This window comes from Anolis sagrei, chromosome 3 (genome assembly GCF_037176765.1).
Source record: "Anolis sagrei isolate rAnoSag1 chromosome 3, rAnoSag1.mat, whole genome shotgun sequence".
Classification (NCBI taxonomy): domain Eukaryota; kingdom Metazoa; phylum Chordata; class Lepidosauria; order Squamata; family Dactyloidae; genus Anolis; species Anolis sagrei.
In genome coordinates this window covers 53021175-53047675 of record NC_090023.1, presented here as the reverse complement: position 1 = coordinate 53047675, position 26501 = coordinate 53021175, and the positions used below count along the sequence as shown (strand labels likewise).

The following is a 26501-nucleotide window of genomic DNA, read 5'->3' as shown; positions in this document are numbered from 1 at the left end:
TTAGTCCCCATGTAAGCCACTCCGAGTCCCTTCGGGGAGATGGTGGCAGGATACAAAAATAAAGTTCTTTTCAGTGTTGTCGTTGTCGTTATTTGACCTTACAATCTTAAATGACCATAATACTACAGTGGTGTGGATTTTTCTTAAGGGCTGACAGGGATGGTATATACAGGTTTGGTTCTTTAACAGAAAGTCTGTCTTAACATATCTTCTTTGATTCAACAAAGTTTGCTCAGTTCACTCTTGTAACTGCTCAGTCATAGCCAAGGGATCAGCTATATGTTCAAAAGATACTTGTATGCTCGGGCTCTCTTGTGATAGCACTTCACAATGTAGTTTCACTCTCTATCTCACACACGGAGATATACTCATTCACTTACTACCTGTCTATGCCTCTGGAGACCAGGGCTTGGATTCCTGCTCAGTAATAGAAACCCAATGGGAGACCTTAGCCTTAGAGGAAAGTAAAGACAAACCCTGCACAAACAACCAACAAACACCCATGATAAGGTCAACTTAGCATTGGTAGAAATAAAAAATAATTTAAAGGACTACAAAAACTACCAAGGAACTCAAATAGCCTGAAACTCAAAGAACCTCAAAGAAGCTGCTAAACTAGTGCCTATATCTTGACAAAACAAGTACTTGCAACATAAAATGTAAACAAGGAAACAAAAGATTGTATTCCTTACAGCCCCCATCACAAAAGCTCAGTAAATATGATTACAAGAGAGAGAGAGAGAGAGAGAGGAGAGAGAGAGAAAGAGAGAATTAATACTCCAAAAAAGGCATTCACACTGAAATCCCCTCCCCAGACAGTCCCCTCCCAATAGTAGACTTACCAGGTCGCAAGACTCTAATTTCCAGCAGGTTGGAGGTTCTGTCTGCTAGTCGTGTCCAGCTGCTGTTGTAGTTCTTCCTCCAGAGCTCTGCCACACACTGGTACTTGCCTGCTTCTGTGTCACTGGCCCGACTGATGCTCAGGCGCACGTTATTACTGGACTCTGATTTCTCGATGGCAGTCCGTGTACGGAACCCAGTGTACCTGTCACCCCACTGAACACCTCCATCCCGAGTGAAGGTAACCAGATCGTGAAATTCAGTGCTACCAGCAGGTTGAAAACGCCAGGTCACAGACACTGGAACCCATGATGGGTAATGTGGCTTGATGATGCATTGCAAATCAAATGATTCATTGTAGGTCACTCCAGGTGTACGGGAGATGGCTGTGACTGCAAAGCCAGCATCTGCCATTAAAAGAAGAAGAAAAGAAACAGACACAGTAAGGGAAGATGCTCATAACCTAAATGAATTTATGTAGTTACAGTAGGAAAGTTGTTTTCTAACTGAAAAATTGAATCACTGAACGCAAAATTGGACCAACGACTTTAATGCTCGATTTTACTGTGCTGGATTTTAATGTTTCATGATCTATTGCTGATATTATTGTTTTTATGATGACATTATTGCTCTTACTATTATGTTCAGATGTACAGTACTTTAGTTGTTTTTCACAAGGTAACTATCCGTATATACTCGAGTATAAGCCAACCCAAATATGAGCCAAGGCACCTAAGTTTACCACAAAAAAAAAACAAAAAAAAAACTGGGAAAACGTATTGACTTAAATATAAGCTGAGGGTAGGAAATGCAGCAACTGGTAAATTTGAAAACAGAAATAGATACTAATAAAATTACATTAACTGAGGCATCAGTAGGTTAAGTATTTTTGAACATTTACATAAAACTGTAATTTAATACAAGACTGTCCAACTCTAATTAAATCATTATTCTAACCAACTTTCTTCAATGTAAATGTGCTTACGTATCCTTCCAAAATCATAAATGTAATAAAAAATAATAGATTAAAATAATGGAAATGTAATAATAACAACAATAACAAAGTAAAGTATTAAATGTAAAAATAATAGAGGAAAATAATAAATGCTATAAAATAATAGTAATATAGTAAAGTTATGTAAATTTAATAATAATAATAATAATAATAATAATAACAACAATAACAGAGTAAAATAATAAATAACTTTGACTCGAGTATAAGCAGAGGAGGGCTTTTTCAGCCTTAAAAAAGGGCTGAAAATTCAGCTTATACTTGCTCATATATGGTATTAAAGATAAATAGTTGCGTGGTGCAGCAAGATCATGCTTAATCTGTAGTGAACAGCAGTCTATTTGATTCCCCATGGTCCCCATAATTTTACACTCCAAGAACAATATGGCACAACTCAAGTCGACTTTGACTTATGACAATCTCATGAATGAGAGGCCTCCAAACCATTCTATTATCAACAGCCTTGCTCAGACAGGTCTTATAGACTCAGGATCATGGTTTTAATTCAGTTTATCAACCTGGAATGCTGCTTTCCTATTTCCCACTGTCTTCCACTTAGCAAACATTATTGTCTTCTCATAATATGATGGCTACTTCATCTCTGGCTCATCTCTTTCCACCTAGCCTAGGAGGGTATCTCTCTGACAGATCCAAGCTACAAAAACTGCTCCTGATGCTGAAGGTGTTTAAAAGAGTGGTGCTCCACTTGGTTCATGCCAAGGGAAGAAGAGAAATTCACTACTGTAAGAGTTATCATGTGGGAAAGATGTTTCAACTGGAGCTTTTTCACCAATCCTTGTTTCTACAAGCAAAATTTCTGCACAGACATTAAAACAAACACCACAGGGGTGTTAACCCTTCCCTATTCTATCCAAAACTAAGATATACATATATTTTGGCTGGAGTTAGACTTAAAAATGTACTTATTCCAACTTATCTACAACTGCAACTTAAGTACAAACCTATAGAACCTAACCTGTTTGTAACTTGGGGACTGCCTGTTTATGAACAAGAGCTTAGGGATGGTTGTGGGACTGAAAATGTGAGTTTGTTTTTTGCAGCGGCTGTGTTAGGAGCCCCTGGTGGCGCAGTGGGTTAAACCCCTGTGCCGGCAGGACTGAAGACCGACAGGTCGCAGGTTCAAATTCAGGGAGAGGCGGATGAGCTCCCTCTATCAGCTCCAGCTGCTCATGCAGGGACATGAGAGAAGCCTCCCACAAGGATGATAAAAACATTAAATCATTTAGGCGTCCCCTGGGCAACGTCCTTGCAGATGGCCAATTCTCTCACAGCAGAAGCGACTTGCAGTCTCTCAAGTCACTCCTGACACACCAAAAAAAAAAAAAAAGCGGCTATGTCAACTAAAACCTTTTTGATCTCTGCTCTCTTATTGTAATGATCCTACTTTGATAGTTCGGAAACTAGCAGGTTGTCAAAATATTATAGTTTAAACTTAGTAACCTATTAACACTAATACAGTCACCACTGTTATGACAGCAATTTGGACTGACAATTCTTGTTTCACAAATATACACTCAATGTTGCTGCTTGTTAGTTTTTGCCCAAAATGAGGTATGGCATGGAATGCATGTATATGGGGTTTATGAAACCTTGAATGCAACTTTTGGAGTTACAATGTGAGATTGCAAACACTGTAAAATTTGTGTTGTCGAAGGCTTTCACAGCCAGAAACACTGGGTTGCTGTGAGTTTTCCAGGCCGTAGGGCTATGTCCCAGAAACATTCTCTCCTGACATTTCACCCACATCTATGGCAGGAATCCTCAGAGGTTGAGAGGTTTGTTGGAAACTAGGCAAGTGACGTTTATATATCTGTAGAATGTCCAGAGTGGAAGAAATAAGTCTTGTCTGCTTGAGACAAGTGTGAATATTGCAACTGGCCACTTTGATTACCATTGAATAGACTTGCAGCTTCAAAGCCTGGCTGCTTCCTGCCTGGGGAATCCTTTATTGGGAGGTGGTAGCTGGCCCTGATTGTTTCCTGTCTGGAATTCTCCTGTTCTTTGAGTGTTGCTCTTTACTTACTGTCCTGATTCTAGAGTTTATTTTTTAATACTGGTAGCCAGATTTTGTTCATTTTCATGGTTTTCTCCTTTTTGTTGAAATTGTACACATGCGTGTCGATTTCAATGGCCTCTGAAGATGCCTGCCACAGATGTGGGTGAAACATCAGAGGAGATAATGCTTCTGGAACATGGCCATACAGCCTGGAAAACTCATAGCAAAATACTGTAAAAGTTACATTATCTCCCTGCTAGAAAACACAACATAAAGCTACTGAGAATTGTATTGCTATTCTACCCTTCTATGCACTTACAAGGCCAGATGACCATTCAATTTGTCTGACCCTCTTGGCCCACTGTTAAAGTGGTTGTTTGTGTTGTTCAAAAAGACTCTACCTCTTGAACGAAAGAAGATTTTAATTAACAATGCCAGGCAGCTGGGACATTAATTGCAACAAGCAGATTAGCTTTTGCCTTGCCCCAGAGCTGCTACCGCAATCTCTGCACACTTACAGCAAGGGGCTCAGGGCTTCTAATCATCAAAGGACGTCATGATGGCAGAGCTTCGGCCCATGTAATTACAGTAAAAACAGGTCAATCTTTGGGATTAAAGCCTTTTCGAAATGTGTTTAATGATTCTGCAGGAGAAGAGGAGGAGACCAAGGGAGGGCAAAGAGCAAGCATTCTCCCTCTCCCTCTACACTGAGAGTTCAATTTCTGTATAATGGTAGTCTCTGACCTTACCTGCTTTAAATACAACTCCTGGATGATTTTGTTTTGGTACTGTGGAATATGGACACAAGTTCCCCCTAGGCATCCTAAACCATTATCTCTCTCTGCATGTAAACAAATATACACCAAGCTCCACTTGGAAAACTGGAAGTCAGTTTTACAATGGAAAATTCGGATATTTTCTGATCAGATGAATGAACGGTGGATCTCTACATTGTTACCAATGGATCTCTACATTGCTCTAGACTAGTTTTCATTATACAGTAGAGTCTCATTTATCCAACATAAACGGGATGGCAGAACGTTGGATAAGCAAAAATGTTGGATAATAAGGAGAGATTAAGGAAAAGCCCATTAAACATCAAATTACATTATGATTTTACAAATTAAGCACCAAAACATCATGTTTTACAACAAATTGACAGAAAAAGCAGTCAAGACACGATAACGTTATATAGTAATTACTATATTTACAAATTTAGCATTAAAACATCGCAATGCATTGAAACAGCTGTGGATGTGAGTGGGAGGCAGACTGTGTTGGATAATACAGAATGTTGGATGAGTGAAGGCTGTATAAATGAGACTCTACTATATTTCATTTAATCCTGCTTTTATTTTGGTGTTTATTCCTTCAGTTGCTTCCAACTCTTCGTGACCTCAAGGACCAGCCCACGCTAGAGCTCCCTGTTAGCTGTCACCACCCCCAGCTCCTTCAAGGTCAAGCAAGTCACTTCAAGGATACCATTCATCCATCTTTCCCTTGGTCGGACCCTCTTCGATTTTCCTACTATTTTCCTGAACATCATTATCTTCATTTTGTCGAAGGCTTTCATGGCCGGAATTGGGTTGTTGTAGGTTTTTCGGGCTGTATGGCCATGTTCTAGATGCATTCTCTCCTGACGTTTTGCCTGTATCTGTGGCAGACATCCTCAGAGGTTGAGGTCTGTTGGAAACTAGGAAAATTGGGTTTATATATCTGTGGAAGGTCCAGGCTGAGAGAAAGAACTCTTGTCTGTTGGAGCTAGGTGTGTCAGGCCATCAAATGCTAATCAAGGTGGCCAACTGAAACATTCACACCTAGCTTCAACAGATAAGAGTTCTTTCTCCCATCCTGGATCTTCCAAAGATATATAAACCCAATTTCCTAGGTTCTAACAAACCTCACACATTCTCTGAGGATGCTTGTCATAGATGCAGGCAAAATGTCAGGAGATAATGCTTCTAGAACATGGCCATACAGCCTGAAAAACCTACAACAACCCAATCATTATCTTCTCCAAACTTTCCTATCTTCTCATTATGTACCCAAAGCACATCATCTTTGTTTCTAACATCCTTCCCCACTTTTATAAGATAACTTATGTTTTTAGAAATCATGTTATGAACCAATAACAGAGAAAGATGAGGAAGAAAGCAACCAATTTCTCATTCTACACTTTTGGTAATACTCAACTGCACAGGAATCTTCTAGCAGAACTAGAAAGCTTTTGAAGTTGATAATGTTCTTGCTTAACTTTTTATATATCTTTCTCTCCTCCCAAGAAGCTCAGAGTGGCTGACACATAGTTTCTCAATAGTCTTACAAAGAGGCAGCTTACAGTACCAGACTTGCTTCAAAGATGCATTTGAACAGCCCAATTACATCTTTACAGTATCCTTTACTGTGGGATGTGGCCTTCAGGCATATGAATCTGATCTAAATGCAGGGGAAACTCAATCGCTTCCTTTTTTTTCAAAGAACTGCAGAGCATAATGCAACAGCATGCAGATCCTTAAGTTCTATCTTTCAGTGCCTGATTCGAATACAGTTGTCCCTACACATCTGCAGATTAGGCATCTGTGGATTTGGTTATTCATTAATTACTGCATTTGTTGCTGCCTCCATTGCTGCCCTATGTCATTTTTGTTGGAGCATGTAAGGAATAAGTGTGTGTGTGTGTGTGTGTGTCAACTGTAAAATAAGATTCATGAAGTTCATTGGTTGGGCTATGCCTGGGAAACAGGCTGAGCCTGGGACGTTTGGTTACTGTTACATTTTTGTTCAGGCTTCAGCTATGCAGGTGCTTGGAGCAGCAAAGAGACAGAAAAGGCAGAGAGAGACAGTTTGGAGTGTGCTCTCAATTCATAAGCTGTTGAAGGAGTTTATCTACATGGACAAAAGAAAGACTATTTTAAATCTCTCATAAAAGGACATTATGTGAGTTGATACAGCTGACCACATTGTACATATGTTGTTCTGAATTACGAAGAATTAACTGGGTTGTTGTAGGTTTTTTCGAGCTATATGGCCATGTTCTAGAGGCATTTTTTCCTGACGTTTCGCCTGCATCTATGGCAAGCATCCTCAGAGGTTATTCATGGTTCAACTTTGTGGCATGTTTTCTTTCCCTGGAAAGGCAGTGTGTGGGCTGATCAAACGTGAACTTCATGTCGTTTGTTTTACATTATGGCACAATTTTTAACAGGGATTTCAACAACACGACTGTTGCTGGGAGGAAATCAAACTGGTGGGGTGTTTGGCTCCAGCCTTGTGCACCTTTCTTTGGTCAGTCACATAGGAGAAAGGGGACAGGATGGGAGGAAGAAGTGTGTGCATGTTTGCTTGCTCGCATGGATGGGAGACAGACATGCATGTTTGCAGGTAGTGGAGAAGGGAATGGGATGCATGTTTTTTCTTCTTCCTCCTGTTTCCACATCCCATCCCTTCTCCTCCCACATGCGTGAGTGTGTGAGAACATGCAAGAGTGGTGAGCCACAGACACTCTTCCAATTCAGGTACTTTTTAATGTGTTAATTATTATTGGGGGGGGGGGGGTGTCCAACTTTCTGCAGAAGTCCTGTACTCCTAAGCCCTGCAGAAGTGGAGGTCTTACTGTACTACTTTGCTATAGATTTTTTTTTTGTATCATGCTGCCTTCCTATATTCCATCCAAACTAATGTGTCCTAGAGATAAGACTGTAATTTCTTGTCTCACGTGTGCTTTTTTAAGCAGAATCCTCCCCTCTGGGTCACATGTGATCTTATCTCAAAGAGCCAACACATTTCACTGTCCTCAGAATTCATAATTTGCTCTCATCCCTGGTGATGATAATACTTTGGGGAATGAGTAGAGTCTTCTCTCTGAAGGGTTTTGCAGCTGCTCTTTCCAGATTATTGCAAATGCTAGTCTAAGGACTCTTCCACACAGCCATATAACTCAGAAAATCAAGGCAGAAAATCCCACAATATCTGCCTTGAACAGGATTATCTGAGTCCACACTGCCATATAAAAACATAAAGGATTCCCCTTGACATTAAGTCTAGTTGTGTCCGACTATGGGGGGTGGCGCTCATCTTCATTTCTAAGCCTAAGAGCCGGCATTGTCCGCAGACACCTCCTAGGTCTGAGGCCGGCATGAATGCATGGAGTGCCGTTACCTTTCTGCCAGAGCGGTTCCTATTTATCTACTCACATTTGCATATTTTCAAACTGTTAGGTTTGCAGAAGCTGGGGCTGACATCATGAGCTCATCCCCAGATTTGAACCACCGACCTTTCGATCAGTAAATTCAGCAGCTCAGCGGTTTAACCACCAGGTGCCCTACACTGCCATATATTCTAGTTCAAAGCAGATAATGTGAGATTTTATTCAGCTGTGTGGAAGAGGACTAAGACCAGAGATATTAATTTCCACCTTTTGCAGACCACCATGTCTGGGATGACTGTAACAGGCACAAATAAGGGACATTTGAGACAAACAGAGATGTGTGCCACTTATTTCCTTATTCTTGTGGTTGCCTGGATACATTACTTTTTGGACTACAACTAGCATGGCCAGTGCTTGCAAATTCATATTTGTAGAGTTTACATTCATGCAGATGTAATCTTGAATACTTATAAAAGTGGAACAAGATGGGAAGAAAATATGAAAGGCTACAAAAAGGCTATATCTTAAGGATGGCCTCCCATCCAGCAACGTCCCCCCTATAAATGGACTATAGATGATTTTTCTTCAGAGTTGATTGGCTTAAGGTATCTACTTCAGCCAATCTAGAGATAATTATGGAACAAATTTAATCCAACAGAACTCCAGGTATCATTGATAACTATATATCTTAAGGATGGTCACCAACAGAGCAGAAAAAAAATCAGCTTTTACCATTATTTCAGGTCACCAGTATTTCTCGAAACCCATTAAAGTGGTTTGTGGCAGTTTTGTAAACTCCAAAAATCAAACCAGGAGAATGCAATAAAAATGACAAAGTTTTATTCCTTAAGAAGAGTGTGAAGAATGGGCAAAAATTGTAGCCCTAACCAGTCCTTTTCAAGCCATTCCAAACCTCCGAATCTCCCACCCCATGTTTTTACAATATTTGCTCAAAAATGTCCCCAAAACCTGCCTGAAGCCCTAAATGTACTGAAGCAACTGAAAAACAAATCAAACAAACACAAAAAACAAAACAAAATAAAACAGGAAGCAAGAACCAAGCAATCACTTTTGGGAAGCATTTTCAGTAAAATAATGCAATCAAGTGATCCAGAGCAGTTGTGAAATTTGACTCCCAATGCAGCTGCCTTCAAAAACACAACACACACAATGGTCAATCCATTTTTTTCTGAACTCATCAAGTAGAGGACTCTTTTGGAGTTCTATCAAAAGCTATGCAATGGACAATTGCTATATCACAGCCAACATATCAATTATTTTCAACTCTTGCTATCTGCCACTAAAGACAACTTCCAGATAGCTTAGATAACTCTTATCCTTCTTCCAGAACAGGACTACAAATGTACATTGATCTGAAGCAAAATCATAAAGCATCAACAAAAAAAACTCTGCATGATTTTGAGAATTCTGGCAAATACTTAGAAATTAGAGCACTAGTTCTCAGCCTGTGTGGGTTCCCAGGTGTTTTGGCCTACAACTCCCAGAATCCCCAGCCAGTTTACCGGCTGTTAAGATTTCTGGGAGTTGAAGGGCAAAACATCTGGGGACCCACAGGTTGAGAACCATCAAACTAGAGGAAAGACACCTCTTTTAGAAGGTCACAGTGGCTTCACCTTTCAAACAAGCTGCAACTTTCAGTTTGAAATTTTGTCTCTCCAAATTTACATAGTTTTTCAACGAAGAAAACTATGGTGGGTGCAGCACTGGGAGGCAACCATGTACCATCTAAACCATTTACACTGAAAGAGAGCACAGCCAGAAGAAGAGACAAGGCAACCTGTTGCCCTCAGAAAGGTCTAGGAAATGATTCAGAAAAAAAAAACTCAGCAGGAGTCAATTGTGTGCTTTAAAAAGGAGGTGGCACTGCAAAAGCCTCTTGCTGACCAATTCCTTTGGCTGAAATCCAGCAAGGAAAACTTCATTCTGCATGCCAAAGATTAGCTCTGACTCTAATATGTTCTGAGTCGTGACTCAGACCTCCAAATGGTCCCAGGTACACGGTCCTTCATCTTTCTCTGCACTAGATGTTAAACAATATGTTTAACTGGAGATGCAAAGGACTTGGGACCATCTGCATGTAAAGCATCCACTCTATTCCTACGCAATAGTTCTATCTAATTGGTGTCACCAGATTATGATTCTCATTATCACAATTAATCAGAAAAGTGTGGATAGGGAAGACAAAGAAGGTAGCATCAGTTCTTTTTCCCCTCTGAATTCTGGGTTCATCCCAGGTCTAGTTCCCAAATAACTATGTGCAGACATGAGGAAAGAAGTACAAGGAAAGCAGTACAAAGGCAACAAAGCTCCTCTATTTCCATAGTGAGCAAGCAATGAACTATATTTAATTATATTGTCGAAGGCTTTCATGGCCGGAATCACTCAGTTCTTGTGGGTTTTTTCGGGCTATATGGCCATGTTCTAGAGGCATTTCTCCTAGAGGCATTTCTCCAGGAGAAATGCCTCTAGAACATGGCCATATAGCCCGAAAAAACCCACAAGAACTGAGTATATTTAATTACTTCTCATACCAAGGCAGTGATGTCAAATACGACTGAAGATGGGGAGTATCTATGGGCGGAAGTCCTATGACTGCCATGATTACATAAATTTAACAGCACTCTGTACACTCACCCAGTGCAGTGATGGATACCGTAGAGCCATTATGCCGCTCCCCAATCATCTGCCACTCCCCATCCAGCCTACGAGTCCACTCTGTGATACGACACTCGTAATGGCCCTCATCTGCCTTGAGGCTGTTGAAGATTTCTAGTGTGAAGGACCCAGGCCGTATCTGCTCCATTTGGATCCCACCGTAGCTACTGCGCTCGGCGTAAGAGGGCCCAGGGCGAAGGGTGCCATCCCGATCAAGTTGCACAATGTCACTGCGACGGTTCTGCTTGTCCACAAGTTGCCAAGTGACAGAGAGTCTGTTCTGGGGTCTAAACCCTGTGCGGACACTGCAACCAAACCGAAGGCTCTCCCCTTCTAGAACGCTCGTGGAATTGTTGGACACATCCACTGAAATATTGGTCTCTGCAGTAAAGGAGTGAACATGTGATTATAATAAAGGCTGCAGTGGCCAATTCACACATACATCTTGCTAGTCACTCTTTTTCATATTTCCAATATGCTCAGGCTTGAGGGTTATATGGAGGGAACAGATCATACCATCTGGCAGTAAATGGATGCACACATTAAGTAATGGAACTAATTATGCCAGTTCCAAATAGCGCCACTACAATAGTAGTAACAGTTTCCCAAGAGGACCTCTGAATCCCAGGCTATCGGCCTGAGAAAACCCAGGAGAAATCATTTGGAGAACAGTATCAAGTTTAACAACAAACTGCATCTTCTGAAGAGATGAGAATAAGAATGTACATTTTGCATGTACATCTTCTGCTACGGTTTTGTTCAGTAAATACGTATTTTATGCCAGTTCAGATAACACTAATGAATAGTCTTTTAAAACATAACTGTGGAGGAAGAGAGCATCGGACAGTAGAAATGAACGGAAAGGTTAATTCTGATTAACATAAAGTCAAGCTTCATGAAACTGCAATTGTTGCAAAGATAGATAGCCAGACTACTAACCGTAGCTAGCTAAAGCAAGCACACAATGCCCCTATTAAGGTGGCTCCACTGGCTGCCCATAAGTTTCCAGCCCCAATTCAAAGTGCAGGTTATCACCTATAAAGTCCTGAAAGGCTTGGGTTCTGTCTATCTTCATGACCGCATCCTGCCCTATGAACCAGTGCTGGCTCTAAGATCTGCTGGGGAGGCTCTCCTCTTGATCCCATCACCATCACAATTGCAGTGACGGGGATGTGGGAGAGGCCTTCTTGGTGGTGACCCTCCAACTTTGGAACACCCTCCCCAGGGAGATTAGACAGACTCACACACTGTCCTCCTTTTGTAGGGATGTGAAGACATGGCTTTTCAAACAGGCCTTTGAGAATGCTTAGTCCCCAGTTCTTCTGCACAGTAGTAGCATATCCTTGCACTTTATACTATGCCCTTTCTCCATTGTTGCAGCTTGCACTTATTCCATTCCTATTGTTTACAGTCTGGCCATGCATACAGCAGCTTATCACTACTGCTTGATGACCTCAGTTTTATTGAGCTTGAGTTGATGTTTTTATATGTGCATGTGTTTTATTTTATTGTATTTTATATTGTGCTTCATTTTTATGTTGGTTTTAGGCACTTTGTGCCATCTGTAAGCTGCCCTGAGTCCCTTCGGGGAGATGGTGGCAGGATATAAGAATAAAATTATTATTATTATTATTATTATTATTATTATTATTATTATTTGGGTGTGTATGAGATCTAGCAAGGGAGAAAGGACAATAGTTCAGAGCAGTTCCTTTTTTAACATGGAAAAGATAAATAATTGGATCCAACCAAGGAGACAGCTATGCAGCTAGAATTATGGGCCAATAACATAAAGATGATTTGGATAAATCTTTACTTTTGGCAAGCCCATGGACAAAGACAGGCAGTGTTTTCATAACAACTTCACTATCTCAATCTATATCGATAATATAGTCTTATCCCACAATGATTGTATTTACTAGAAACTAGCTGTGCCCTGCCACGCGTTGCTGTGGCCTATAGTAAAACTTATCAAAGTTGAGGTAGATATCTGGACTATTATGAAAGAGAGGTACCTACCTATTCCTTCCCCCTTTCTCTCCTTTCTTCCTTCTCTACCTCTTTCTTTCTTTCCTTCTTTCACTACTTGGTTTCATCCTTCTCTCTTTCCTTCATTCCCTCCCCCTTTCTTCCTTTGCCTTTCTTCCCTCCCTGTTTGCTTCCTTCTTTCGCTTTTTATTTCCTTTTATTTCACCACCATCATAACAATAACAATAATGCAATGCATTGCCTCCGGGACCTGACACCTCTCCCATTCCCCCTAAAAGGGTCTCAGAGGAAGAATAGCATCATAATAATCATAGAAATAACAACCTTTACCCGCCACGCATTGCTGTGACCAACCTTCCCTCTTTCTCTCCTTCTTTCCCTCCTTCCTTCCTTCCCTCCCATCTTTCCTTCTCCTCTTCCTTCTCTATCTCCTTCCTTCCCCCTTTTTCTTTCTCTTCTGGCCTCTTTCCTTCCTTCATTCCCTTTTTTCTTTCCTTCTCTCCTTCCTTCCTTCCCCCTTTTTCTTTCTCTTCTGGTCTCTTTTCTTCCTTCTGTCTTTCCTTCTTTCCTTCCCTCCCTCTTTCTCTACATCTTCCCCCTTCCTTCACTCCCTCTTTCCTTCTTTCATTCCCTTTTTCTTTCCTTCTCTCCTTCCTTCCTTCCCCCTTTTTCTTTCCCTCCCTCTGTCTCTCATTTCTTCCTTCTCTACCTCTTTCCTTCCTTCCCCCTTTTTCTTTCTCTTCTGCTGTCTCTCTTTTCTTTCCTTCCATCTTTCCTTTTCTTTCCTTTTCTTCTTCCTTCTTTCTCTAACTTTCCTTCCTTCCCCCTTTTCTTTATCTCCCTTTCTCTTTCTTCCTTCTTTCCTTCCTTCCTGTCTTTCCTGGATTTTGACAGGGCGGGAAGGGGTGTGGTGGGGTTTGGAGGTGGCGTGAAGTAAAAGGAGGTAAGATTGGGGCAGGCGAGTGATGGAGCGTGAGGTTGTGTGTGTGTGTGCGGCAGCGGGGGGAGTGATGGAGCGTGGGGTTGCGTGTGTGTGTGCGGCAGCGGGGGGGAGTGGGGTTGCACGTGTGTGTGTGGCGGTGGGGGGAGTGATGGAGCGTGGGGTTGCGTGTGTGCGTGCGGCGGGGGGAGTGATGGAGCGTGGGGTTGTGTGTGTGCGTGCGGCGGGGGGGTGTGTGTGCGGGAAGCGGCGCGGCGGGGCTTGGAGTAGGCATGGCTTCCGCGGAGGGAACTGTGTGCGCGCGCCAGGGAACTTGCGGCTGGGCACCAATGCGCATGCTCAGTTGTTTTGCCGTTTTGTGAGTGTGTTGTTGTGTTGTTTTTCATTTTGAGTAGATATGTTTGTACCTTATGGGTTGTGTTATGGGCATGGGAATTTTGGTTAAGTTTCGTTGGGGGGTTTGTGAGTTTTGTTGATTTGCCGTTTTGTGAGTGTGTTGTTGTGTTGTTTTTCATTTTGAGTAGATATGTTTGTACCTTGTGGGTTGTGTTATGGGCATGGCAATTTTGGTTAAGTTTCGTTGGTTTTTTTTTAGTTTTGTTGTTTTGCCGTTTTGTGAGTGTGTTGTTGTGTTGTTTTTCATTTTGAGTAGATATGTTTGTACCTTGTAGGTTGTGTTATGGGCATGGCAATTTTGGTACAGTTTCGTTGGGGGTTTTTTGAGTTTTGTTTCCTCGTTGGATGCCCCTAACAAATTTATATATATAGATAGACGACTTTGACCCCCCAAGTGTTTTTGGACTTCAAATCCCAGCAGCCCCAGACAGAACAGCTAATGTGTTAAAGGAGTATCTGGAGGGCCAAAGAATCCACACTCCTGTCATAAGAATTCTCTGTCCCTTTAAGACAAGCCAGAGAGATCTTGCTGAATATCCCTACAACTGGAGAGTTAAGAAGGAGTGACTGGAACCAACTGCTTAAACGACTGAAGTCAGCTGCTGTGAGTCTTAGAATAGTATGGTTTCCAACAAGCAAAGTCTGGCTTTTTCGTTTGGATAGGGGATTATAACTCCCTAACTAGCATGGCCATTTAGTTCCTCATAAATCTAAATTGTAGGCAAGGAGACTAATTTTGTGACAGCTTTAGCTCCCAAAAAGGGAATAAATTTACCAGGTTCTTTTGGAAGGATCATTGAACCAAGTAACACAATCAGAAACCATTTAGTGTTTAACACTGTTTTTTTGTAAGTTAATTTCCCCTTAGGAGAAATAAATGCTGAAAAGGTGGATAGGAGGGAATTAATAGTTATGCAGTTTGCTCGAGCAACTTTTCTTTATTTCAAAGGAGACCAAGTTCCACGCTTTGCAACCTAATTTTCTGAGTATTCTTGTTATTGTTTGCAATCTTCTGGGAGCTAATTCTCTTCACAACTGCCCCTAATTCTGGATCTAGTAAGATTTGATTTTGTTTTATTATTATTTTAAGGCCTGTGTTTGTATGAATGTAATATCTGTCTAACTCTATTTCAGCCCCTATGTGTCTGGTATGCACTGTGCGACAGCGGCATGCACAAACACACACACAGTTACAGTTTGGATCACGGAGGTGTTGCATGAAAAGAAGATTTCGTTGCCTCTAAGGCAGTGGTTCTCAACCTTTCCAGATGTTTTGAACTTCAACTCCCAGAAATCCCAGCCACCTTACCAGATGTTAGGAATTGTGGGAGCTGAAGTCCAAAACATCTAGAGGACCAAAGGTTGAGAACCACTGATCTAAGGTAATTTTGGTAAGACAGAGGAGTAGAGAGCTCTGTTCCCTCTGGAACAGCCCCAAATTAGCTGGGTTCTAGATAGTTGTGTGGGCCCTCAATTCATTTTCGCTCTATGGTGACCCTAAGGCAACCCTTTTCACAGGGTTTTCTTGGCAAGATTTTCTCAGAAGAGATGTGCCATTGTCTTGTTCTGGGTCAGAGAGAGTGTGAACTTGCCCATGTCATCCAGTGGATTTTATGGCTGAACCGGGATTAAAATCCTTGTCTATGGAGTCCTAGTTGGAAGCTCAAACCACTACACCAATTCAGCAGGATTCCTCTTGTCAGAAGAGTCTACCTTTTCACTTTCATAAGTTATTCAATAAAAAAAGACTTGTAAAGCTAGAGAAAGTAATTCATACCCTATTATAACAAAGTGACACCCAAAGCACTAGAAAATCAAGTCAGGTGATAGCCTGTTTTGGATTCAAAGCAAAGTTTGATGCTCAGCACACTAAAACAAAGAAGGATCTGAAATGAATCGAAAAATCTGAACTGAATCCTTTTAGTGATTACCCCTAACTACTAGGCTTTGAAGACAAATATTGAAAAGAGAAGATGCAGTCCTATCCTTAGTTTATCAGAATGTTAATATTCATAACGTAGGAGAAATTCCCCCGATTTGCTTCCTGATCAGTGTGCTAAAGATTCCACCCCAAGTCTCCAAATCTTCCCAAAGCAACATAAGGCATGTTATTGTGTAAAAGTTTTAAATAAAATGTACATAATGTAATCATAAGAGCCCCTTTGAAGTATGGAACACTTTATCTTGTTCTATTAAAATGGTTTGCATTTTGTGAGCATTAAGCATTACTCGTTTGCATGATGTTGACAATCTGATCTGGTAAAAACTGCTTTGAGCTTTTTCAGTGAAATGGCATAAGCACTCGATCTGTCTGCCAGTCCGTGTTTAAAACAACAAAGGAGAAGCCAGACCCATATGCTACCTGTCTCACATTCGCTCCATGCCCCAAGAGCCCAGGGCCTCTCATAAACCCACATAATGGTTAAGAGTGCACAAAGATCTCTGCTTACTCAGAGGCAGGACTGTGATAGGTGTATTCTTTGGCCGCTTGCTCTCTCCATCAATAAATTCACCGGTTGTTGTCTTCAAGCGCTCCGTCACCCGACAGTTGTACTTGCCGCTATCCTCTAAGCGGAGTCGGTAGATTTTTAGGATATAGACACTGTCACTCTCTTTGGCTACTTTCAGCTGTCCCAGAGACTCGCGTTGGGCAAACTCGTTGTTAAGGACAGGCACAGCATTGGCTCCAAAGGTAGCAATCAAGGAACTGTTGAAGGCCCAGGAGACAGAAAAATATCTCTTTGCGACATTCTGTACCTCCAGAATGCACCTAAACTCCACTGGCTCACCCACTGTGTACGTCCTCTTCTCTGTCTCCAGCCGGACGTTGATGTCCATATCTAAGAGGAAAAGAACATACGCACATATATATGCACACAAACACCAAAAAGAAGCTGAGTCACAGCACTGAACACACAAGGAAATCCTAATGAGAACTTGGGACAAGGAAACCATTCACACTGAAACATAGTTTTCCCTCCCATATCTACCTCTCCATTTCTAATGCCCCTGTCTAGCTTATCAGCATCATATATGGGGCACTACAAATAGAAACAGTGCTTAGTGCAAGTTAATCTAGAACAGTTGCTTATTAAATATAAAGTTTTCAGCAAGAGAGGTAGAAAGGTGGGAATGGTGTTTCCATGCCAAATACACACTGTCATTTTGAAAGATCATTCCATTTTGGTTTTACATATTTTGAGTCAATGTTTGGAAGTGTGTACCAGCTGAGTAACATTACTTTTTTTTAAAAAAAATTAACAATTCACTCATTCCACAAGTCTTGACTTGCCACATGAGTAAAGTGTCCAATTTGATTTCATCCATTGATAGCATGAAGAAACAGAAGTATTAAAAACAGTAAATCCTACCAAAACTGGAGTGAGTACTGGCTGAAAGGCCAAAAAGAGGACAGCACCATTCAAAAAAGAGTACAACATAAGACAACAACAAAACAGAATGAAAGAATGATTAGAGTAAGTCATAAAAATAAAGGACACAACCTTAATTTTAGGTGAAGAAGAAACAGGACATGATGTTCAATATATTTAAATGCTAAATGAGCAGAAACATATAGGATAAATAGTTTATATCCTGGAAAATCCAGCTCTAGAAACCATACTCGGAATCCATAATCTGCTGCAGAGAAAAAAAGCCTACACAAATTCTTCCAATTCTTACAGTACATGTCTTGCAAATGTGTAGCTACTTTTAATTTTATTTATACTTATCTTAGACATATTGAAGTATTAAAAGGATATTTTTTTATAATATTTAGAAAAACTGATCCAATATATTGTCAAAGGCTTTCATGGCCGGAATCACTGTGTTGTTGCACGTTTTTCCGGCTGTATGGCCATGTTCCAGAAACATTCTTTCCTGACATTTTGCCTGCATCTATGGCAGGCATCCTCAGAGGCTGTGAGGTCTCACAACCTCTGAGGATGCCTGCCACAGATGCAGCTGAAATGTCAGGAGATAATGCTTCTGGAACATGGCCATACAGTCCAAAAAACTTACAACAAACCAAACTCATCCAGTGTTTTGAAAATAAAGTGGGTCCACTGTATCTGTGAGGTTTTAGGTTCAGGAACACTATGCAGATAGGAAAAAAGTGGATGATCTTGCTCCAAATTATTGAATGGTGTTAATGTAAAAATGAATGCTTTTGCATGTCCATAGTCACATTGGCTCCATTTAGCAATATGAAGCATGACAATTCATGGTCAGTTGAATTTGTGGATCTTGTACCCCTCCAAAAGTAGATTCATGTTCTCTCAGATTTTGTACACTAGTACTGGGAAATCACTTGTTTCATTCGATGCTTCCTTGATGAACTATATTGTTTTTTTTTTTTCAAACTGCAACCAAAAGTTCTTAGACAACAACCTCATACAATTTTATGGTGCAATGATACAACTCATAACATCTAAATACACTTGTGGCTTTACTTACAGGTTATTTTTTCCCTATGGCGACTTTAATAAAATATTTTATCAACTTTATAATAATTAGAACTGAAGTACCTAGATCAGTCTCTAGTAATTGGGTGCTATCCAAATGTATTAAGACCACAAAATTTTATCCCCCAAGCCAAATCAGTCTGTCCATAGGATGGTGGAAATTATCGTCCACAAGGGGACAGCAGTCAAAAAACAAAACAGATTGTGCTTGAAGAAATATGGATAAAGTAAGAAAATATATAGCATGGATGTAATGTATGCACTGTATTGTATATGGCATGTACAAAAATTCGGCAAAAAAATTCAAATCCAGTGGATAAACATGAAATGAATATAGTGACATAAACATAGCTGACACTGGTAAAAATACTGCTAACCGCAAGATGAGCAAAACTATAAGAAAACATAAACGTTAAGAAGAACTGATTGCCAGTTCATTTGAAAGTAAGTTTTATGTAGCATTTCAGTAGATTTATGTATTTAAAGGGTTTTGAGAATAAGTATCTCAACTCTCATCTATAGCATATCTTATATTTCCAAAACAGCTGTTCAGCAAGATTTTTTTTCTTAAGTTAAAGGTTTCCCGCTGACATTAAGTCTAGTCATGTCCAACTCTGGGGGTTGGTGCTCATCTCCATTTCTAAGCCGAAGAGCCGGCGTCCGTAGATGAATCCAAGGTCATGTGGCCGGCATGATTGCATTGAGTGCCATTACCTTCCCGACAGAGCAGTACCTATTGATCTATTCACATTTGCATGATTTCGAACTGCTAGGTTGGCAGAAGCTGGGGCTAACAGCGGGAGCTCACCAAGTCTCTCTGGATTCAAACTGCCAACCTTTCAGTCAACAAGTTTTGTACCTCAGCAGTTTAACCCGCTGCGCCACTGGGGGCTTACTGATAAAAATGTTGAAACGGGAGATTATTGAGCATTACTGTTGTGGCAATTTATATAGTTGGACTTCTGTATCCACAGATTATGTATAAATGGATTCAACCATCCATGACTTGAAAATATTTTTCAAAATGCAGAACACAAACATTGATTTTGCCATTTTATAAAAAGGACGCTATTTTATATAAAGAGACTTGAGCATTTACCAACTTTGGAATCCACAGAAGGTCCTGGAAATAAACCACAGTGGATACCAAGAATCAACTGTATTGCACTTATTTATTTTTACTAATATAATTTATGTTTATTTCACTGTTTTTGTTAATATCATTATCAGTTGTTTTAAAGAATTCCAGGAAGTCCGTTCACATGTTGTATATAAAATATATAATTGCATATATTCTAAACAGTTTTTTTACTTTATCTATATGGAAGTTGTCTGCCCATCAAGAATTTTAATTTTGTTTTTTGCAATTACAAGGCAACACCTCTAAATTCATCAGGCTGGGGAATAACTTGTGTAGATCATGTTTATCCAGTGTATTACTAACTAAGCAGAAGCCCTTTGGGAACAAAAAAAATGTAAATCGTATTTTCACTGCTGACAATAACACTCTGTAATAGCTTGACAAAAGGTTCCAAGAGGCTTCTAACAAGACTTAGGAAGAAAAATAATGCACATGTGGAGTGTCTCATTATGAATTCCTTTTCAAAGTAAGCATCAGAGAAGAGCCTGAGTTCCAAGATAATGGGAGAAGAGAGAAAGCTAGTGGCAGACCAGACACATAGAGAATGAAAAGACAAGGAGAAGCAACAAATGAAAGGATGGAAGGAAAATGAGAAAAGGAAGGGCAAAAGAAAGGAAATTTGTAAAGACAGAACTGTGGAGAAGAGTAGAGCTGAAGCAGTACTTTTGAAATAACTGATAAAAACATGCCCCCTAAAAAATCACATTAGGCGAGTTACTCCACTTGTGTCTTTTAATTACAGATATTGGTGGCTATAGAAGTAAATGTGGATTTTTTTTCACTCTCACCAAGTACACACTTGGGGGACAAAGAAGGGGATGAAATCGCTTAGTGGCCATTATGACTAGAAGACCAGTAGGTGCTCCTATTGTTTTCTACTTATACAAACAGGCTCTCTTATCAACAGATCTTCAAATACCTTCCCATGGAAGACAGAATAACCACATGAAGATATTTTCCAAAATAAATATAACTGTGTAAACTCACCCCAAGTGGCCTAACTCTGCACATTCCACAAATAACTAAGGCCTCAGAGAAATTTTGAAATGGAGAGAAGGATTTTAGTGCAGAAATCTTTAGCTTACAGTTATACAGTAGAGTCTTGTTTATCCAACATAAATGTGTCGGCAGAATGTTGGATAGGCGAAAATATAGAGGGTTTAAGGAAAAACCTATTCAACGTCAAATGATGTTATGGCTTTACAAATTAAGCACCAAAACATCATGTTTTATAACAAATCGACAGAAAAAGCAGTTCAATACATGGTAATGTTATGTAGTAATGCGTGCCCCCTCCCCCCGGGGTGATTATGTGAGAAGGGCAGGGTATAAATATAGGAAATAAATAAATAAATAAATGATAATTACTGTATTTACGAATTTAGCACTAAAACATCGCACTGTAATGAAACAGCTGTGGATCTGGACGAGAGGCAGATTGCGTTGGATAATACCGAACATTGGATGAGCGAAGGTTGGATAAGTGAGACTCTACTGTATTTGGTAGTGAAAAAAATAAACACGACAGATGACGGTTCAGGGTTCCTTTCACATTCCCTGGAGATTTTAGAAGACCAAAAATCACCCATCCAAGATATGTGGACAGAGGGAAAGGCTTTGAAATGTCAAAGTTCGGCATTATGAAATCTCCCCTTACAAACAAATATTTCCAAAGACAGCATTCATTGTTAGCGATAATCAGGATATGTACACCTTCTTCTTTCTCTCCATTGTCCCTCCCCAAAACCACAAACCAAACAAAACCACAGATAATATTAATGGCTATGAAAACTGAGAAAAGGAAAACTTGTCACACTAACCAGTTCCTTCCACATAGACCATGGTGCCCTCTGAGCGCTTGCGGGTCATTGCGTACCATGTACCGTCCGGGTCCTGAATCCACTCAGCTGCTTCACAATAAAACTCGCCCCCATCAGAAGACTGCAGGTTGTAGATTGTAAGCTTGGAGAGGGTCTCTCCTATTTTATCTAGGCGGATATCTCCACTGGCATGCCGCTGGGTGTAGTCGCTTCCTGCACGCAGCACAAAATCACGACTGAGGGAGATCACCTCCACCGCAGGCTCGTCTCCTTTCCTCCGGTACCAGGCAATGGAAATGTGGCTGTGCTGTGCAGTACTTTTAGATATCTCACACTTCAACTCCAGAGAGTCATGCTGTACTTTGTTCAGAGTCTGAGCTTCTGAGGTCACTCGTAGGGAGTCAGGAATAACTGTAAGAGAGAAGAAAGATGAGCAAAGGAAAAGAGAGTAATGATGGCGCTTGTGTCATTACAGGCAACCTCCAAGCGTAGCACAAAAGATCTAGACTTTAAGAAGCTGTGAGAAGAGTTTTTTGTTTTTAGCATTATACAGCAAAAGCTCTTGTGGGGATTAGCGCTCACGAAGAGAACTCACTACTATCATAAATGGAGGACTGGCTACAGTTGCTAACAATTCAATTATTAGAATCTGTTCCAGGCATAGGAAGGGCCTCTGCCAAAGGAGTTAACATTATTGGACTAGATTGAAGCCACAAATGAGCTTCTCCAGTGACATTAACCATCATTCACTTTTATCTACCTCTCCTGATAGTTTACCTCATACTTGTCTTCTCCTCCTAGTATCCTCTGGATGTATAATATAGCATCAGATAGTGAGGAAAACAATTATTTGTCATGATGACCAAGGATGAAAATCCATAACATCTGGGGAATGGTATCAGGTTGGGTAAGGATGCCTTATACTATACTTTGGAACTGCACACCTTATTTCTTAGATATTTCCTTGAGTCAAGTTAACTTTTTTTTGCACTCTAATCCTGACCTTATCTGTTCAAACCTTACTCTGATTTTTTTTTCTAGCTAGAATATTTATTTTGTTTCTCATACCAAAAGACCAAAAACAAGTTTAAGTCCATAGAATCATAGAATCAAAGAGTCATAGAATCATAGAATCAAAGAGTTGGAAGAGACCTCATGGGCCATCCAGTCCAACCGCCTGCCAAGAAGCAGGAATATTGCATTCAAATCTGGCCATTTGAATGCCAGAGGCCATCCAGCCTCTGTTTAAAAGCTTCCAAAGAAGGAGCCTCCACCACACCAGCTCTGCCTCAGGTAGAGAGTTCCACTGCTGAACGGCTCTCACAGTCAGGAAGTTCTTCCTCATGTTCAGATGGAATCTCCTCTCTTGTAGTTTGAAGCCATTGTTCTGCGTCCTAGTCTCCAGGGAAGCAGAAAACAAGCTTGGCCCTCCTCCCTGTGGTTTCCTCTCACATATTTATACATGGCTATCATATCCCCTCTCAGCCTTCTCTTCTTCAGGCTAAACATGCCCATGCCTTTCATAATTCAATAATGCCTAAGCAAAATTAATAAGCAAAATCAATGTGATGACACTCATACCAAAAGTGTCTATTGCAAGAACAGCAACTAGAATATCAAATGCATTGTTCCTGCAAGTTAAGCAATTGCCTTTAGAAGCGATATGTAAGCACCTTTCCAGATGCTGTGGTTTGCATGCAGGTCTTTGCAGCCTTCACTAATTTCTTATGGACAGTTCAGTTGAAATTCCTAACCAAACAAATTTATTAAAGAGGAGGAAGTATTTCAACGTTTTAAAGCATTTATTTATATTTTTCTCTTTGTTTTATTATTTTTATATTCCCCCTTTCCCCAATAAGGGCATTCAAGATACCTTACAATGTGGAAAAAATGACAGATTGTAACAATGCAAAGACGCCAACAAAACATATAAAATTACCTATATTTTTTTAAATTATAAATTTAATACATATATGTATGTATATGTGTGTGTTGCTGATTACATTGCTGGATCATAGTGATTATTTTTTCAACCAAATGCAATGGCCAGAGATGTGGGAAAGGAAAATGTTTACTATTATTTTTGCCATAGAAAAAATGGAAAAAGGAATTATTTCATAAAATCAATGTATTGGGATAATGAATTATAACCTGTTAGGATCATAACCTATTAGGAATTAGAGTTACAGAAGTGTTCCTTTAGTTTATTGAGGAATGGATGATCGCTGGGCACACAGACATCTTGCTTCAATTGATGTTCTCAACAGACAAATATTCTTTTAAAATAACAAGTTTGTTTTACTCATAACTTCATGTATCTAAATATACAAGCACACTTCTTGTCAGGTTAAACTTTAAAACGTTTATTTTGTATCTTTAACTGAAAGTCTTTAACAATCTCTTCAAAACTATATTGTTCTGTACAGTTCTCTTTCATAACAGTTTACTTCCAAAGGAACTCAACCCTCAATAGTGTTCTAACTTGTAACACTGGCTTCTGTATTCAAACAGACTTCTGTACTCAAGCTGACTCAAGGCTCAACTGGTTTCTAACTTCCTACACTGACTGAAAAACTGGCTCAAGCCTCAACTGTCATCCTTCTAAAACTGCATTCTAAACAATCACATGATCTGCAGCCCCTCCTACTATCTAAAAGACATAGAGTTAAGGAAACTGCTTCAGGAAATAAAATGACACATTATTAATAGACAACTAATAGACAAAACATTAAATAGAGGAGGCTTGAGAAGGTTGCTATCTCCAACAAAATACAATGATTACTAGGGGTGTGCAATCCAGGAAAATCCTATGCCGTTTCAGTGCCCAGTTTTTGGCTCCCCCTCCCATTCTGTTTTTAGGGAATTTCTAGAATTTGAGAAGGGTTTCTGATTTTGTGTCAGAAACATTTGGTCCATTAGAGCCAATGGGGAAATTTTAGAGGCTTATTTCTTTGTCATTTTAAAGCCTATCAGATGAAATTTGCCTCACTTGCAGGCCAAATTTACAACTGCAAGCCTGCCAAGTTTCAGAACGTTTCACCACTCCACTAATTTTTGAGAAATTTTAGAAGATTTTACCATAACACTTAAAAAAACCACAAGAGTGAGTTCTGGGAATTGAAGTCCCACGCACATGCCACAAGAGGGGAGGAGAATAGACACAGTCAACCAGGCCTCTGATTGGCTGAGAAAGAAAGTGATTAACACACACACAGAGAAACTTCAACTCCCATCATGCCCCAGGAGGAAACTCGGGCTTCTTCAATGCCTGCGACACACAGAGTAGTGTTGGGAAAATGGGTTCCCATTTGCCTCAAGCAGGTGCAGGGGGGAGAGTCTTCGGAAAGAGATGGAGAAGCCTACTGGGGAAGAAAGCAAAGGAGGAGCTGCAGCTTGATGCCAGCTCTGCCTCAGGTAGAGTGCTGCTCAGCCCATTAGCCGAAAATATTTGGCTGCTCTGATCCGTATCAGCTAAGGCTTTAGCTGTCCCTCCCCCTAGGCTCGTTTTCATGAATTGAGCTTCTGAATGCTCTGAATCGCCCGAATCCAGGCCACCAAAGCAATATTTTGCACACCCCTAATGAGTAGACACGACTGCAGTGATATGTGTAGTTGTAGACCTGTAGTCTTTGCTTCATTCCAAAATACTCGTATCCATTGCCAATGGCTCATTAGCATGCTAGCTGCGCAACATCTATTTCTCATAATAAGGCTTCCCTCCCGCATTTGCTTTTCTCTAGAGGAGGAAATAATGATATCACTGGATGTGCCTAACATTAGAAAAGCACTTTGAAATAGAATCAAAGTCTAGACAGATCAATAAATTACATATTAGTGTGGTATAGGGATGCGGAATAGGCGATCCTCCAGATGATGTCAGACTACAAGTCACATCACTTCCCTGCCAATGACATGAAGACCAGGGTTGATGTCACTGGCAGTCCAACATCTTTGGAAAGGTCATCCATTCTGTACACTACTGAAGTGCGGAAAAAACGAAGTCCAGAGTCCTTTCCTCTTCTAAGGTTGCATCTACATCTACTGAAATACAGTGGAGTTGCTGCAGATACAGCACAGGAGAACCTTGATGCCATTTTTGATGCCAAGTGGTGCATTGGGGCTGCCACTATAGATTTGGCAGTCAAAAGCAGATTCCTAGCAGAGCTTTGCTGGTAATGTCACAACAGGACACCTAGCCATGTCAACTGCAGAAGTGATGTTGCCAACAAGGCTCTGCCAGGGAGCGCCTTCTATCTGGTGACATAGTGGTGGGTCTGTTTGACACGTGGACTGGATCCAGTCCAATCCAGCCATCCACATCTCAAAAATATTGGGGTTACTTCAGAGCTTCTAGGAGGTTTCAGAGAAAATTGTGGTTCTCTCTTTCTGCCAGATTACCAGCTGTAAACAGCTGCAAGGAGCTCTCAGTGGTGCAATGGGTTAAACCCTTGTGCTAGCAGGACTGCTGACCACAAGGTCAGCAGTTCAAATCTGGGGAGTGGGGTGAGCTCCCATTTGTCAGCTCCAGCTTCTCATGCGGGGACATGAGAGAAGCCTCCCACAGGATGGTAAAACATCTGGGCATCCCCTGGGCAACATCGTTGCAGACGGCCAATTCTCTCATACCAAAAGCGACCTGCAGTTTCTCAAGTCACTCCTGACACAAGAAAAAAAGCAGCAATTATACTGTGAAGCTATTTACCAATATACCAGATATAGTATATCAATATTATAAATATACCAGATTTAAACTATTTTAAATTATTTTTGATACAACATGTATAAAAACTACAGCCTGTCAGGCACCATTGTTTTGACAAAATAGGCTCAACTCTATGAGAGAGACAGAGGGACCTCCTGCTGAAAGATGCCTTCAACAATAAGCATCCATATATGAAAGAACTTTATCTTATTCGAGAAGTATTGTTTTTCTCATATGCAAATGCATGATGACATAAATCAATTAAAGAGATCGAAGTGCACACAACAGTCCCACTGAACTAAAGTATGTTACTCTTACTAGACCTCTTCAGCATAATAAAGAATATTTTTTCAAGTCT

The 26501-nt window shown here is 40.4% G+C and overlaps 1 protein-coding gene across 3 annotated transcripts in view; it reads right to left on the bottom strand.

The window, feature by feature from the left end:
- The window catches only part of IGSF3 (immunoglobulin superfamily member 3), a 162042-nt gene that overhangs the window by 43436 nt on the left and 92105 nt on the right, over window positions 1–26501 (bottom strand). Inside the window, exons 4-8 of one of the 3 annotated variants that reach the window (XM_060770566.2) lie at window positions 21442–21852; window positions 17389–17409; window positions 16468–16857; window positions 10672–11073; window positions 843–1247 (exon numbers count right to left, since the gene is read on the bottom strand). In XM_060770566.2, the coding sequence (XP_060626549.2) occupies window positions 843–1247; window positions 10672–11073; window positions 16468–16857; window positions 17389–17409; window positions 21442–21852 (1629 nt within the window). The remainder of the gene's footprint in view (window positions 1–842; window positions 1248–10671; window positions 11074–16467; window positions 16858–17388; window positions 17410–21441; window positions 21853–26501) is intronic. The other 2 variants (XM_060770568.2, XM_060770567.2) reach the window with 2 other exon arrangements.